A 15,535-nucleotide genomic window follows, 5' to 3' on the forward strand; every position below is an offset into this window, starting at 1 on the left:
TGAACAAGATGTTCTGCTTTGCAGGTATTAACCTGGTATTCAAGATTTTGCCAGCTATGACTAAGAGTATCTTTGTGAATGATGAGAGAGAAAAAGAGAGAGAGAGAAAAAGAAAGCAAGAGAAAGAGGGTTGGAATCAGAGAGGGAGTAGCAGAGCCACTGAGGTACTGAGGGAGGCATGCAAAGCAGGAGATTTTTTGTTTTGTTTCTTTTTTGCGTTTTGCCACAGAGGAGAGCTGCTGGTATTTTCTCTGTTTTCCGTTTTGAGAAAGGTGAGTCTAATTTTACAAGTCTAAAACATGGCCAGAGGCTTTTTTCTGTTTCTCTATGATACTGATTCTCTGTTCCTGCTGTGTATCTGACTCAACAGGTTACACCAGTTAAATGAATCTTTAAAAAAATCATTTTATGTTCATTAAGAAAAAAGAAATCGATTTAGAGATTAAATTATTTACAGATTTATCTGATTCAACCACTTTTAGCAGGACTTTGCTTATATCATTTTTACGTTAATTTCAATTAAATGTATGTTATTTTGATGGTTATGATACACTACTCTGAATTCTCAACAAAGTTTTTTGAATAATCTGTATGTGTTGGTTAAAAAAAGATTAATCAGTAATTCTTCCAAAACCTCCCCAGATTTTCTTGTTCTTCTAATATGGGTACGTATTCTATTGAAAATGTAAGGTTTGTCTCATATGTTATTCTTTTGTCAAAGGTAGGTCTCAATATTTGTATATAATATTTGTCATTAATGCATGAACTGCTATAAAAAGGTAAAAAATGCAAATGATTCCAAATTCCACATAAGAACATAGTAAGAGTTCTGTATTTTCATCAAACCTATTACCTTGTATTTTGCAACCTGTCAATTGCTTGCCTAAACAAATATGAGGCAGTTGTGCTCCCTCTTCTTTTTGCTTTCACAACGTCTAGAACACTGGATTTTGTAATTAGTTTATACAAAACCAATAAAGCAATAGATTTTGTACATTAAATCAAAAGAACCTACATATTAATCTGAATAAATTCAATTTGATTTGTTGATTATTTGGTGACATCACAACTGTATTTTTATTGCAAATAATCCAACACAATTTTTCCTAATAAAATCTTCCTGTAGCTATCACCTGCCTGCCTCAACATGAACTTCACAGAGCAGATTTCATTCCTCTTCAGCTGCAACGTCAGCCCCAGTGAAACGCCAAAGCTCGACATCAGCGTCACCAAAAGTGAACCGCTGTCAGTTGCTGTCCCCATGACGATGTTTTACAGCCTCATCTTCTTGTTTGGCGTATGTGCGCTTTTCTAGACTCAAAATTGTGACTTTGCAACCCGTCAATTGAAAATGTATCAGCGTGCTCCCCTTTGAATGTGTCACAGGTCGCGTTCAATAGTGTGAGCATACTGACCCTCCTCATGGATGCTCATATGAGAGTCAGCGCCATTCGTGTCTACCTTCTGAGCCTTGTTATTTCAGGTACCTGCTATGATTTATTACCTCCTGTGAAGTTCAATCACTCACACCTTTCACGGTGAAAGTGACATACGACATGTCGATGGCCCCAAACAGAATCAAATTCATCACTATTGCCAAATCTCAACTGCTTATGCTTATAATTGGACTGAATATGTGATGTTGCTGTTGCACCTGAATGTCCCCTCTAATAAAGGCTATTTCTATTCTAATATTCCAATTCTAATATTTTTCTGGTATTTTGCTGCTTTATGTTATATTTAATGCTCCTTAGATGGCAATGGTAATGCAAAGCTGATCAATAACTTTTTATCAATTCTTATTGTTACAGACATTTTGCAGCTGTTGACCATCCCAGTCACTTTGTATCGGTATTACTGGGAGAGCTATCCATGGCGCCTTGGCCAAGCAGTGTGTAAAGTGTACTTCATGGTCCGTCAGATATACTGCGCCACCACAAGCTGGGTTATTGTGACCTTCACCACAGAGCGTTACGCAGCAATATGCCACACCATGTGGTCCGTCTCCAGTCTGAAGGTACGGAGCTGATACAGCAAAGTTGCACCATTTGTTCTTGCAATTTGTCTTTTGTGTTGCCATTTTTGATTTGAAATTTGGAGTTCTTGCACAAAGAGCAGTCAGATCTATGCATGCGCAGTCCTTCTGCCTGAGCTGAGATCTCTGATTGGATCTCTAATTCTCTAATGAGTTGGATTGTAAAAATTAATTAACACATTTTTAAAGAAAGACATTTTAAAAATAAGGGGTTAACATGCAAGTACAGTTTTAAAACAGCCTTACTATAATAAGAGTAAATGGTTGTGCTCCTTTAGTTTTAACAGTATGATCAGAAATATTTAAAGACAAATCCATATTCCTGTCAGCCAGAGAGACTAGTTGCCTTTTTTCTATCATTTGAGTGAAGTGGCATTTTTGTACATCAATGTGATAAAACAGTATGTACGGTGTTACTTCTCATTTAAAGGACATTAATACATAGCTTCTTAAAAACCTTTGCACCCACCCCCGTCTAATCCAGTTTTAAAAATATGTTCAAGTGACGGATTTTTAATTGAAGCGCCAGTCCCTTCTGCGGTATTCACCACCCTCAATACCCACAGTTTGATTCACCCTTAATTATCACGTTTCTGGGCTCATTGACTTTTCATCCGCTCAGTATGTTCCTCTGTGTGCATCAGTGAATAATTGTTTTCCATGTCTTGACTGATCATGATTACCACCTTGCGTCCCACTTAGCAATTAGCAATCGGAAAAAAAGGTTGATGAATTAAAGATGCAGTAATAACAGTGTTTCCCCACCTTTTCTCCTCTCCGTCCTAAAGAATTCTCGACTGCCATGTCTTGTCACTGTGTGGATCGTTTCCCTGGTGTCCGCTGTGCCATTTGCACTGGTTTACGACCAGGCCAGAGCCTGCATCCTCGACTACACAGCAACCACACAAGAAGATGCTTTTAAAGTCTCCACCATGTGTGAAATGACAGAGCCTGATCCTGCTCATATCTACAAAGGAGCCTTACTCCTGAGAGCAGGACTCTTCTTCCTGGTAAGATCAGTTTTTCGGGTCTCTGCTTCAGCAACAGACATGAGCACTAAATATTCTTGTCTGACTACAGGTTCCCCTGGTCTCCATCTTTACACTTTACATGTTCATACTACTCCACCTACGGAAGAATGGTCGTCAAAGGAGAAACATGGGTCTTATGAGGCCAGATTTAGAGGGAAGGCGAGACATTCAGTGCCATCGGAATGGAAAGCTACTTTTAAATGAAAAGAGGGCTTTAAAACTAATGGGTGAGCAAAAAAAAACCCATACGTTTTATTGCATGTTGGTTGTGGGACTGCAGATGCAGTAAAGTGTGGTAAAGCTTAAACAGCAAGAGTGTTTCAACATGAACTATAACAGTAAATGTATATGTTTGCAATCAGTACTTTTAAGCTTCTTAATGTTTTTCTCTTCTTAGGTGCAGTTGTGGTGTCTTTTTTTCTCTTCAACTTTCCAGATATTGCATCGTCACTCATGCAGGTGTATGTGGTTGTTTGGTCTGACAGAGTTCTTTCCGTCTATACTGTCCTGAAATCATATTTGTCCCTGCCGCTATGGTACATCAATGGTGCTCTGGACCCGCTTCTGTTCTGTATTTCCTCCCACACGTTTCGCAGGGCGTGCTGGAGAACATTGAGAAGGCTCAGACCACGCTGCTTCTTGAGGTACCGGGGTCTGTCTTGGTTGAGGACACAAAGTTCTAGTGAGGATGCAAGCACAATGGCCAAGGAGAAGATTGACAGAAAATTTTGCAAAGCAAAAAGCGACAAAAAAGAAAAACTCTGAAAAGAGAATGGATCAGGCAGATGTGAAGAGCTGGGAAAGTTCTTTTCAATATTAGTGGCAACAAAAAGCACTCTGAACAATATGCTTTCTGCCATGCTCTTAGAGACAAAACGTATAATTTTCTGCTTTCTCTCACTTCCTTTTGTTCATGTAATATAATGTCGGAGTGTCACTAATGTAAAAAAAAAAGCTGATCACAGTTGTTACTTGAAAACGCTGTAAAAAAATGCTTTCAATGGTTACAACTATGTAATTGTAAGATCCTATTTTGTAAAGTTATTTCGTTAATAGTTGGTTACACTGTTTAGTAATATTGCATGCCAATGGAGAAAAACTCCATCCTACTTTTAATGTTATGTACCATTAAAAACAATATTTTTTTCCTAACCTATTTTATGTGTACATGTTGTTATGGATGTTGTTATGTAAATGTTGTATATTATTATATAAATAATTATATAATTATAATTTTGCAATTATATAATTATATAAATGTTGTTATGGATGTTGTTATGTAAATGTTGTATATTATTATATAAATAATTATATAATTATAATTTTACAATTATATAATTATATAAATGTTGTTATGGATTAATAATGGAGTATATTTCTGATATAAAAATATTTGAGTGATAAACAAGCAAGAAATGTTTCTTTGAAATTGAATGTTTGTTGATTTTCTTTTCTTGAATTACCCTTTAACTGAATTAATTATCATCCTGGCAATTTGAGCATATCTATTCATCAGAATGATCAATCAAATAATCAAACTTGAAACCTAATAGTTAAAAAATATTTCTGTTCATGTCCTTTTTGTGTTTGCTTTTGACAATAATGCTGATTTTTTTTTTGCCAGTAAAAACACATGTAGTATATAAAAAGCCAAAATAGCAACAGAAAAAAAACAGCAAGAAATATAAAATATCAAGCTCTTTATTCCCTACGGCTTTCAGTAAAGTACTTTTAGGGGCAAAGTTCACCTGAACAGCTTGATTTTGTTTTAGATTGCTACCATTGTGTGATAATGAACCATGTCTCTAATTTGCTGCCACCTAGGAGCAACAGAGGGAACATTTTATAAGAGAGAAAGCTTACTTGTCAATTCATAATTTATACATTTTTCCCTCTTTCGTCTTTTCATTTTGTCCTTCCATCATTGAGCACTCTCTCATCCTTTTATATTAATAAAAAAAAATGAAATTATAGAAATACAGGAATTCATTTATTCTTGTTGTTCAGGCTGAACTGAGTTGAGTTTAAATACTTCATTGTTCCTAAAGGTCAATCGATTTGCAGCAGTTAAGAAAATCTACAGACATCAGAAAACACCCACAAGAATTTAAAAAAGAAGAAAAAAAAACATTTCCAAAGTTATACCCGGATTGCAGACAGCACAGTTCATCTAGAATAATTTAAAAACCCAGCTAGCGCAAATAAAAGACATCAAGTGCTGGTTTGATTTTACCCTTTTGGCATACTGTAAGTAAACCTCTTTATTGAAGGTCAGCCAGAACTTAGTGTGCAGAGGATGCCGAGGGTTTTTATGAATCATTGTTGCCCTCTCACTGACTCTCGTTCAGAAGATTAGATTGAGGTCAAAGCATCACATACAATCTTTGTATGGAAGTGCATACAGATATGCTAGTGTTTAAATAGAGCAATATTAATATATAAAAAGAGGAACCATCCACTTGAGAGAAATAAATCTTCACATAACCTCAACAAAGATTGAGTAGAACATTTGTTATTTATATTAACCAGGTTTGAAGCTATGGGAGAAAAAAGAGAAATCTTTTTCATTTTCTGGATAAAATGAAAAAGATTTAATCGTGTTAGGTTACACGGGTTATTGTGTGCCTAACTGTAGACAAATTCTTTCCAAAATTTGCTATAATGAAAATGTTCTATCAACATTTTCATTATGTTGATAGAACATAATGACATCTTACTGCATGTAAAACATGTTAAAGAGTAAGTTGGGTTGACAGAAGAAATTCTGAAGACAATTTGAAAAAGCGGTTTAATGCAATGAGCATTTAAAAAAATGTTTTTGGTCTGACAGAGTTAATTTGAAATTCTATCATGTGTCTTGAATAAATAAATCCACAGCTCTTTAATTTAGTCAGATATATAAATGATAAGTAATCACAGACTTCAGCATGGATATTCATCAGGTTATATTTTCCCATTTTAGATTGGAATATTTTTCCCCTTCTCAGCAGCTCTATTATAAAATGAAATTAAATTACATTAGGCTCATATAGCGTTTTATCTTCACTCTGCAAAAGATTTAACAGTATTCTGTCAAGTTACAATTTGTTTAATGTCAGAAGACTGAATCATTTTCTTTGGTTTGATAACAATGCAAACAGTGGTGGAAATAAGTATTCGATACACTCATTTCTTTTTTTAGATTTTTCTCGTTACAAATAATGGAGGTGTCTGTAATTTTCATCATCAATTGTGAGACAGAATAGAAGAAAAATCACACTGATATTTTTTTTTTTATAATTTGCTTTTTTTTGCATGAAATAAGTAATTGATTCATGCAATTTAATCAGAAACTAAACTTTTCTTACTGATGGGTATCATCTCTGTGTAACTAATTTAAGACAGATATGTTACAAGTTAAATTATTTTTTTGTTTTGAAGCTCAGGTTGTAACTTGGCAGGTTTACTGCCTTCGACTGGCTCACTTCTTACTAAGTGACTATGAAAGTCACCATGGCAACTTTCATAGAGGGGCCTGCACGTGTTGAAGCACAAGCTCATGACCAATCCATTTTCTGAGAAAATAAAACATCAAAATACACAGGTACGTGGACAGTGATGCTTGAGGACTCCTTCTATCAAAACTCATTTCTCAGTAAAAAATTATATTTTTATTGGAAATATTTTCTATTCAGAGTCAGAAAAGAATCATTTTCTAGCAGCGTCAAAGGTTGCTTCTGATGCTTTTTAAATACTACAAAGTTTTTTTGTTTTTTTATCACAAAAACCCAGAGCAGGTAAATATTGGCTGCTGAATGTATTTGAAATCAGTGTTTAATTGGCTCAAATTTATAGAAAACATAACACAAAAAATACCTACAGTGGAAGAATGTGGTAGAGAAAAATATGACGTATATGAATCTCTTCATTCATATTCATTTTCGCGCCAGGTTTACTTACTTTGGCTGCAACAGTTCAGACTGAACACTAATCATTAGTGTAATTTTAAACTCAGCCAAAACTCCAGACTATAAATTTTATGTAACACATAATTAGAAAATTTTATTTGAATGTAATGCAACACTGATCTATGAATTGCATTGTGAATATATTATTTTGACAAAGTTTGCACATTTAACCACGTTACATAAGTAATGCAGTTTAAACATGTTTCATACAGTTTATGCAGTTAAGGTAGTTCAATTGCATTGTAAATTAACAAGTGAAAAAAAGATATGTAAAATAAGCAATTTATGCAACTCATTATAAATTATATTTGTCTAAGCCAACAAGGCTTACACAAACAGCAGATGGTGTAGATTAGCACCTCAGAGAATGACAATCATTTTAGAATTGAATTTAAAGATTTAATAGAAGCCAAATAATGGCAATTTATTTTAATCTCTGAAAAGACGGGATAGTTAAAGAATCCTTTGTTATTACACTTGGAAATATCTAAAGAAAATTAAACTAAGCTGTATGATTTTGGCTTCTCACATTTTGTTATTAGTGTAAATTGAGGAAGATGAATTGCCACAGAATTTCAAACCGGCCATGGTCTTTGATGATGAAATAACTTGGCAAATCAATCTTTTGCAAATTTTACAAACATACATATATTCAAAATCGTGGGATTTGTAGCTTGTAAAATACAAAATAAAACCTAACAAGCATTGTACAAACTAAAAACGTAAACGAGTTCTGAAACGAACTTTTCATTTGGCTCGTATGCCTTATAGATGGATCGGGGTCGAACGTTTCGGCTCTTAGAGCCGGCTCTTTGAAGTGAACGACGGGGGCGTGCTCTTCAATGAGAGCCGTTCTTCATTAAAAAGAGCGGGGCTGCAAAAACACCAGCGCAGAGATGTAGATTTATGCTAGTAATTCCCCCCTTCGCACTCACACGCAAAAGTATACATCATATAAAACATTCTTATTTGCCAACTACATTACATTAATGTTTGAGGCTACAGATGGTCATAAACTAAGAGCCGTTTATGACCGTCTTTTTTGAGAGCCGGGCTACAAGAACCGGCTCTCTGGAAAGAACCGAAATTCCCAACACTAGTGCCTTAACGGTCGTTACGTACGTTACGTCGTGGGCGTGACCATCATGAAGCCGCGGAAGATTCAAAACGAAGATGGCGACTAAAAATAATTCTCAAAACACTGTGAAGCTTGATAGAAGGTAGCACATTTTCAGTCATTATATAAGTGAATTAACAGACTACAGTAGTAATATGAAAACAGTATGCTTCCTTAAATGGTATTGAAAGTATATAGTATTATCTTGTACTACTAAAATCGTTACATAAAAAAATGCATGTTAGCCCTATCTAGCTTAACCAAATAACCTAGCAACAGCTGGCAGACTGATAGGTATGCTCGGTACCTACTGCAGCCGTTCATTTTTGGAAGCTTTCTGTTAAATATAATAACAAGCTGATGGTGTTAATGTCTGTTTCTTTACAGGGAGACAAATTGCAGCGTGTTCCTCTGTCACGAAAAACCAGACGCGAACCAGCCTGTGATCTTTAACCCGGACTTCTTTGTGGAGAGGTTCAGGCATGAGCATCCGCAGATTTTCGCGGATTTGGTGCTTAGTAATATTACTCGGCTCATAGATCTGCCAGGGGACGAGTTCGCCCAGCTGACTGGAGAGTTGGTGCCGAAGGTGCCGACGTCCACCGGGTTTCTGCGCTCCTTCAACTTCCGCAAACGGAAAGGTTAGAGGTGTTAATGTGCACAGGTTTTGGGATCAGCTACTTCATACAAATGAGTTGTGTTTTTCTATAATAATACATACAGGTAAACATACTCCAACTTGTTTACATTTTGGCTGCATCTTACTGCTGCCTAAACTATTGTGGTAGCTAAACTACCATGAGATATTTAGTTCATTATTACACCACTGCAAATTCAACTTCATAATGATTAAGCTCGTTCTTTGGTTCTTTCTTTACGCATGGCCTTCTGGATGGCTTTTTTGCACACTCTTACGCACACAAATTCAACATATGAAAAGATGATTTATTTGTCATACACGTTATAATGTTCTTTACTGTGTTGCTTGACAGAAAAAGGAGTGATATTTGGAGCGCCCTTAACTGAAGAAGGAATAGCTCAGATCTGTCAGCTCATTGAATACCTGAGTAAAAGTAAGTTTAAATGCTGTCCTGAAAGGAGGGTTATGGCAGCATACTTACATACAAACATTATGCGGTCACGATTGTGTTCTAGTAACTTTTTATTAACACCTTGATGTGACGAAACTGTATATGTACAGCCTTGTAAAAGTATTAAACCTTTCTCAAAAATTACATATTTAACAAATAATATTTAATAATGTTTGTGAAATAAATTAAACAGGAAAAATCTAAACTTTGTTGGACCAATTTCTCAATTTAATTTCAAAGACCATTTATCATCTGCCCTGTGCTTTACAATTGTATACACTGCTTGTGATATAAAATCCTAAAAAATACATAGAAGTTTGTAATGGCTAGATGCAATCTGCTGGGTTTCCTTAGATATATTTTTTTAAAAACTACTTTGAATAATTAATTGAGAATACTCTATCGTTTAATAACTAGGACCAATTGGAATTGAAATGATTTTTTTTTTCCTTGAGATAACATTTGTTATGAGTTGGTGCTTTATAAATTAACTAAATTGAATTAAAAATAGTGCAAAGCAACAATTGTGAAGGAGTAGAAGGAGGTATGAATATTTTTTCAAAGCACTATGCATATGCTTCCCAACATAAAAAAATACCATATATCATTACTTTTTGTTTTAAAACTCAAGATTAAATCTTTGACTTGATGTGTGGGCAGAGTTTAATTTGTTTGTTCTTTGACTATTAGAGTTACGTTAATCAAAAATTAAGACACCATAACTTTCTTTATGAACAATAAGTTACCATGAGGTCATGGTTTATTTCTAGAAAAGAATGATGTCACTTGCTGAAAGCGGACACTAGAAGCAAATGCATGAGTAAATAATTTATCTGAAAGCACTTTGCTCTTGCTGACTCTCTCCCTCAGCTTCATTCACCACATCTCGTCTGCCTCTTTCTCTGCCCCTGTGTGTTTGTCTTCATCACTCTGTGTCCAAAACGCCCACACACTCCCTCCTTACTCCTTTCTCCCCTTTGCTTATCTCTCTCTTTCACTGCTCCCCAGACCTTCATGTGGAGGGTTTGTTTCGGGTGCCAGGCCACAGCCTGAGGCAGGCGGCCCTAAGGGAAATGCTGAACAACGGCACTGAGATAGATCTGGAGACAGGTGACTTCCATCCCAATGATGCCGCCACTTTGCTCAAGGTGTTCCTGGGAGAGCTGCCAGAGCCTCTGCTAATGCATAGACATTACCATGCTCACCTGAAGATTGGAGGTATTTGTTGAATCACACAGAATTTTGGCCCGTTTTGTATTTTTTTTAAAAATCATCTTTTTCCTTTGCTTTGTCCAGAGTTGACTTGCTTTGATGAAAAGGGAAATAAGACTAATGTCCCCGATAAGGCCCGTCAGATTGAGGCGTTTCAGCTGCTTTTTATGTTGCTCCCACCGACCAACCGGAGCTTGTTGAAGCTGCTGCTGGACTTATTGTACCACACGGCCCGCAGCCAGAACATGAACAAGATGTCTGCTATTAATTTAGCGACAATGTTTGCTCCACATATCATCTGGCCCAAAAATGTGAGGATCTTCTCAAATATTGAAAGTATTTCAGAAAGTTTTCTAGAAATTTCTTATTATATTTTTTTAATATATTCTGATGCAGGTGACAGCAAGTGATCTCCAGGGAAACATAGAGAAACTGAATAATGGGGTAGCGTTTCTCATTCGACACTCGCAAAAGATGTTCAAGGTAATCCACTTAGTTTGCTGCTTAATTGAATAGAATGAATAGAGTTATGTACATTATAAATGTGTCTTTTATTTTGGCCAATTTTGCCCAAGGTGAGAATCGAAAGTCATCCATAAACTAATGCATGTTTAGTAAAATGTGCAGATTGTGTTTAACTGCCGATCAAAAGCAGTGTCTTTGATTTAAACACAAGGAAGGTGGCCTTGTGAAAAAGCCTTTGTTCACAAAATGTCTTTTTAAAGCTTTTGTCTTTTTTCATTAGCAACTGTTTTAGTTATCAAGTTGGGATGTTGCCAGGGTTACAAGAAATACAGACCTTAAAGAATATGAACTGAGAATTGGCACATAGAGAAATCAGAGAATGCTCTTCATGAGTCAGACAACAGTGTTTTGTAAGTTATGTTTAGACTCACTAAGATTCATTTTCAGATGTTGAGAGGTCATGATTGTCTCAAATGTTTTTGAGTAAGAGCTTTTGTTCAAACTGCTGTATATTTGGCATCCTAATCCTTCACTGTGGCCATTTTCAGCTTGGTTGTTGTGAAACTTCTGTGCCTTCGGCCAGGTGTCCTGCATGCAGACACACAAACGCACTGAAGTCAGATTATTTACTCTCCCTGATAAGCTCTTTAGTCATCCATTCGAAACCATCAAGTCCTATCATCCTGCTGTGTAATAAAACATTCCCACCAATTTGTTTAATGCACACTCTGAAACATCCGGACATGACGGATGTGCGCTGACATTAAGTCAGTCGTGAAGTCATTAAAATTCCCAGCGGCAGCTACATTATTTCAGAGCCATCTCCATGCAGGGGGTTTGTTTGTTCTTCAAGTATTTGAGAATGAAACGATTGAAAGACTTAACATTTAAATAAATGCCAAGATGCAGATATCCTTAGCTGAATATTGCTTTATAATAAAATGAGCAGCCTTACCTTACTGATGTCATGGCTGACCTGTGTTCTGATCACCTAAAACCTTTCTATTTTTCTTTCCATCGAGTTGACTTTATTTTGTCAAACAGAGTCTCAGGAAGCTTTAACTTTCTTTCCATTTTAAAATACCTCTACAAATCAAATAGTGAAGTCTTTATACGTTTCTAAATTCTGTGTCATAGACTGAATGATTCAATATGCTTGCATGCTTTGAAATGTCAAATGTATTCTGTTGACTGCTTTTGGTGCCTTTTATGTTTTCGCTGATAGTGACTTAACGCAGTGCGTAATAAATGAGATTCATCAGACTCAGACTTTATTGCAGATATTTTATGTCGTTTAAGGCACCTGTCTATATCAAAGAATATGCTCGATTATTCTACACTGGATCTAAAACGCTTCAGTCAAATGTAAGTATGTTGTTTTTTTTTCGTCTTAATAGAGAAGTTTGTAGCACTGTTCTGGATCCGTTTGTGAACTCAGTTCCCCATTCATTGTCATTTTATCTTCACTTACTCAATTTCACAGTCATAAACAAACCGCTCCTTACCCATGTCCTATAGCTAAAACAATGGCTAATGCTGTACAAGTATTTTTATGAATTATTCAGGGAAATATTCATAATGTTCTATTTATGTTGAATTTTTGCCCTTACTGTACAATGTGTTTTTTTTTCTTTATTCTGTTTTCACATGTGATTTATTCCCATCTTGATGTAAATCTACTTGTGTTGATTGCTTTTCACTTTACTGCTGTTGCACAGGAATTTCCCCATTGTGGGGAAATAAAGTATAATTCTAATTTTTTAGATGTTTGCAATACTGCTTGATTGAGTTAAGATTTTGACCAGTTGAATGTCAGTTGTGTGCGCAGCATGTTATAGGATATCTCTTGACTTTTCTAGGATGACCTGAATCTTTCTTCAGGAAACAAAACTGGCTCTATTGCTGCGATTGCAGCTCCATCACCTTCTCCCTCTATGAGGTCAATCGCAGGTGAGACCAGCAGCACCAGCAACATCAAGCCTTCTGAGAATCAGAGCTATACTGAGTCATGTCTCAGAGAACTCTACAAGCAAGTCAACAGCATGCCAGAGTCTGCCAAGAAGAAAAAACTCATCAGACGGGTAACTTAATGGGACTTTTCAGAGGACAAATTAAACTAAGAAACAACAACTATTCATTGAACCTCTTAAAATTGATACTTTAACGTGGTGCCATCTTCTTCGTAGTTTGAAAAGCAGCCTGACTCGAATTCCTCTGCAGAGACACGAACTCCGTTCATCAGGAGACACTGGCGTTCTCGTTCTGTAGGTGGAATTATCAAGGTTGGCGGACGAGCTTTTATTATATTGCATTCTCTTTGATGCTTTAATCAATATTTTCATAAATAACTCATTATTATGTGAAAGACATGATTTGCGTTTTCCACTTATGTAGCAGAGGAAGGCACTGGGAGGCCAGGCTTCTACAGAGAGAGAAAACGGCACACTGCAGAGCTTTCCTCCCAGATCCTGATGATGGGTAGATTATGACAAAACACCCACAGGGAGAAAGTGAGTATAGCAACATTCAGCCTCAAAGTGAATGTCTTCTATTGAAATTTACAGGCATCAGATTAAAGAGGCTGAATATTACAGTGGTACTCTTTGTAGAAAATCTTTAAAATCATTTACCACATTGGTGAGTCTTTTACTCAGAGGGAGATTGTGGATAAAATCCCACGTAGATGGAGACATGTGGTGAAATACTTCAGTAATATTTCTTTTTCAGTTAGGCTGAAATTTTCCATAATTACTGACATTATATTAATGCATTTGTCCTGTTTTAAATGCTCATCAGCAACTTGTCATTCTGTATTCATCCATCTGTAGCTGACAACTGTAAATTATAGTTGCTTTCAGCTGAAGATTTGACAACTAATCAACCCCTTTTCATCCTCTCTGCCAGGAAAAATTGCTATTAAAGGATTGTGCTCCCCAAGACCTTGGGAACGTTAGGCGTTTTATGTGCTGTTATAGTTACTATCCTCTCTTTTTGTTTTTTTCCTTTAGTGTGGATACCCCCCCAACCCCCCACCCCCACTCTTTGAGGTTTTATAAAACCCCAAAGAATATCTTTGCAGCTTGCTAATTTAACACAACAGTTACAAACTAACAGTGAGGATGCTGATGTTGTGTATTTTGGGTCAGTCAAGTGTAATGTTTTTAAGCTGCCAAGAATTTTGTGATATTTTATTGAATTTCAGTTCATAGATTATTATATTTTGCTGTTGTTTACATGGCAAAACCTTCACTGTTCTTCCTCAAATGTCTTAAGAAACTGTGATGTGCTGATTTTCTGTTTGTAATGTAGATGTTGTTGGACCAAAGTTCCCAATTCAAAGATGTGCCTTAAACTGTCTGTCTTAAGTTATTGTAAAGATGAGCTCCTATGCAACAGGGTTTCTTTTTACAATAAATATGTAAAAATTTTAGGAGGATTGATTTACATTTGTTTAAGATAAAGACTTCCATATTTAGAAAGTGAATACTTGTGAAGGGAAGATTAAAGGAAAGGTGACAGAATATTTTTATTTTTTATTCCTTTAACAAAGTCGTGTGAACACTTTTTTTTGTTTTTGTGGTGCTACTGATATTTTAAACTGGCATTTCTTTTTAGTTCCTACTTTTAAGATTTTCCTGAGGCTATTTTGTATCTCTATGCATTAACTACAGTTTGGGATCTTAAAGCGGTGTATTTACTGTTTTGGCAAGAGGTTTTTATGTATGCTTTTATCTTTATTAATTTAATGGACTTGAAGCAAAATCAATTGTTTTCTTTTCTTCTGAACACTGTCATACTTTTGTAAATTCAGGTGTTTACTGAAAGAGTTTGAGCTGTTATCACTTTTGAACTGAGTAGTACTCGCTATAGTAAGTTGTTACCCTTTAATTATAATGTGATTACTGCTGCTTGGCCACACGGTGCTTCTGTAGAGCTACGCAACTTACTGTAATACAGATGTTTTCCTGAATCTCCTTTTTATTTAAATGCATTTTGTTTTTAACCTTTACATGTTTTTGAGTGTGCTGTGTGAAGTCAAGTCCTGCACTTTTTCTTGCAACCACAAGGGGGTGCTGTTTAGTTACAAATGGTTATGAGGTAGGAACCTTTCTACACAATATGTTGCTTTTGGAGATGATCGCTCAGCCTTCCTGCTTATTGTTATCCATGCATGACTTGGTATGTTGTTGCAAGCAGTAAGATGTTTGTTAATGTTAACTGTTTACAAATGAATTATTAATTTGATGTCTATTGTGGCAAAATTACCAAGGATAACAAAACACAAAAAAATTCTGACTTATTCCTTATTGAAAGCATTAATAGATTTTGTGGGCAGTGAGACCAACTTTCACCAAATGTTAAAGCGGCAGCCAGCTTCAGTAAAGCAAAGCAAGCTTTTACAGCTGGAGCGTCATATTTCTTTTGTCAAATCGAAAACAGATTGATGTCTGTGACCTGAGTTCTCCATGCTCTAATAAACTCCACTTAAAATGCGTTCTTGATTTTTGCTGTATATTTATTGTTTTGTCTAAATGTGCTAAGTCTGTCAAAATGATAAAATATATTATAATGGACGTTGACAGGAAGCCACTCTGTTATATATCTGATCCATGGTTTGCAGACATAAGCTATGCCTT

General features: G+C 35.8%; 2 protein-coding genes across 4 annotated transcripts; both read left to right on the top strand.

Moving 5' to 3' along the window:
- The first annotated feature begins 147 nt into the window (after positions 1-147).
- On the top strand, positions 148-4,239 carry LOC106699670 (pyrokinin-1 receptor-like). 2 transcript variants are annotated; one of them, XM_023327278.1, is made up of 8 exons: positions 148-272; positions 643-665; positions 1,127-1,297; positions 1,387-1,483; positions 1,812-2,017; positions 2,824-3,045; positions 3,116-3,293; positions 3,464-4,239. In XM_023327278.1, exons 1-8 carry the CDS (start codon positions 179-181, stop codon positions 3,829-3,831), a joined length of 1,359 nt encoding a protein of 452 aa, XP_023183046.1. In that variant the 5' UTR covers positions 148-178; the 3' UTR covers positions 3,832-4,239. The 2 variants fall into 2 exon arrangements, with proteins under 2 accessions (XP_023183046.1, XP_014324788.1); XM_014469302.2 differs by lacking the exon at positions 643-665 and having other exon boundaries at positions 196-272.
- Positions 4,240-8,169: 3,930 nt separating this feature from the next.
- arhgap19 (Rho GTPase activating protein 19) lies at positions 8,170-15,386 on the top strand. 2 transcript variants are annotated; one of them, XM_023327149.1, is made up of 11 exons: positions 8,170-8,233; positions 8,518-8,771; positions 9,123-9,203; positions 10,230-10,439; positions 10,518-10,744; positions 10,830-10,916; positions 12,198-12,263; positions 12,758-12,979; positions 13,085-13,180; positions 13,293-13,408; positions 13,803-15,386. In XM_023327149.1, exons 1-10 carry the CDS (start codon positions 8,187-8,189, stop codon positions 13,368-13,370), a joined length of 1,368 nt encoding a protein of 455 aa, XP_023182917.1. In that variant the 5' UTR covers positions 8,170-8,186; the 3' UTR covers positions 13,371-13,408; positions 13,803-15,386. The 2 variants fall into 2 exon arrangements, with proteins under 2 accessions (XP_023182917.1, XP_023182918.1); XM_023327150.1 differs by having other exon boundaries at positions 13,907-15,386.
- Positions 15,387-15,535: the final 149 nt, after the last annotated feature.

Source organism: Xiphophorus maculatus, chromosome 22, assembly GCF_002775205.1.
Source record: "Xiphophorus maculatus strain JP 163 A chromosome 22, X_maculatus-5.0-male, whole genome shotgun sequence".
NCBI lineage: Eukaryota > Metazoa > Chordata > Actinopteri > Cyprinodontiformes > Poeciliidae > Xiphophorus > Xiphophorus maculatus.

What these genes read in the sequence shown, in the direction of transcription:
- LOC106699670 (XM_023327278.1), top strand. Translation starts at nt 179, where the DNA reads ATGCAAAGCAGGAGATTTTTTGTTTTGTTTCTTTTTTGCGTTTTGCCA. An exon ending in TCTGAGCCTTGTTATTTCAG is followed by an intron (nt 1,484 to 1,811) that starts GTACCTGCTATG and finishes TTATTGTTACAG; the next exon opens with ACATTTTGCAGCTGTTGACC. An exon ending in GAGGGCTTTAAAACTAATGG is followed by an intron (nt 3,294 to 3,463) that starts GTGAGCAAAAAA and finishes TTCTCTTCTTAG; the next exon opens with GTGCAGTTGTGGTGTCTTTT.
- arhgap19 (XM_023327149.1), top strand. Translation starts at nt 8,187, where the DNA reads ATGGCGACTAAAAATAATTCTCAAAACACTGTGAAGCTTGATAGAAG. An exon ending in ACTGTGAAGCTTGATAGAAG is followed by an intron (nt 8,234 to 8,517) that starts GTAGCACATTTT and finishes GTTTCTTTACAG; the next exon opens with GGAGACAAATTGCAGCGTGT. An exon ending in ACTCGCAAAAGATGTTCAAG is followed by an intron (nt 10,917 to 12,197) that starts GTAATCCACTTA and finishes ATGTCGTTTAAG; the next exon opens with GCACCTGTCTATATCAAAGA.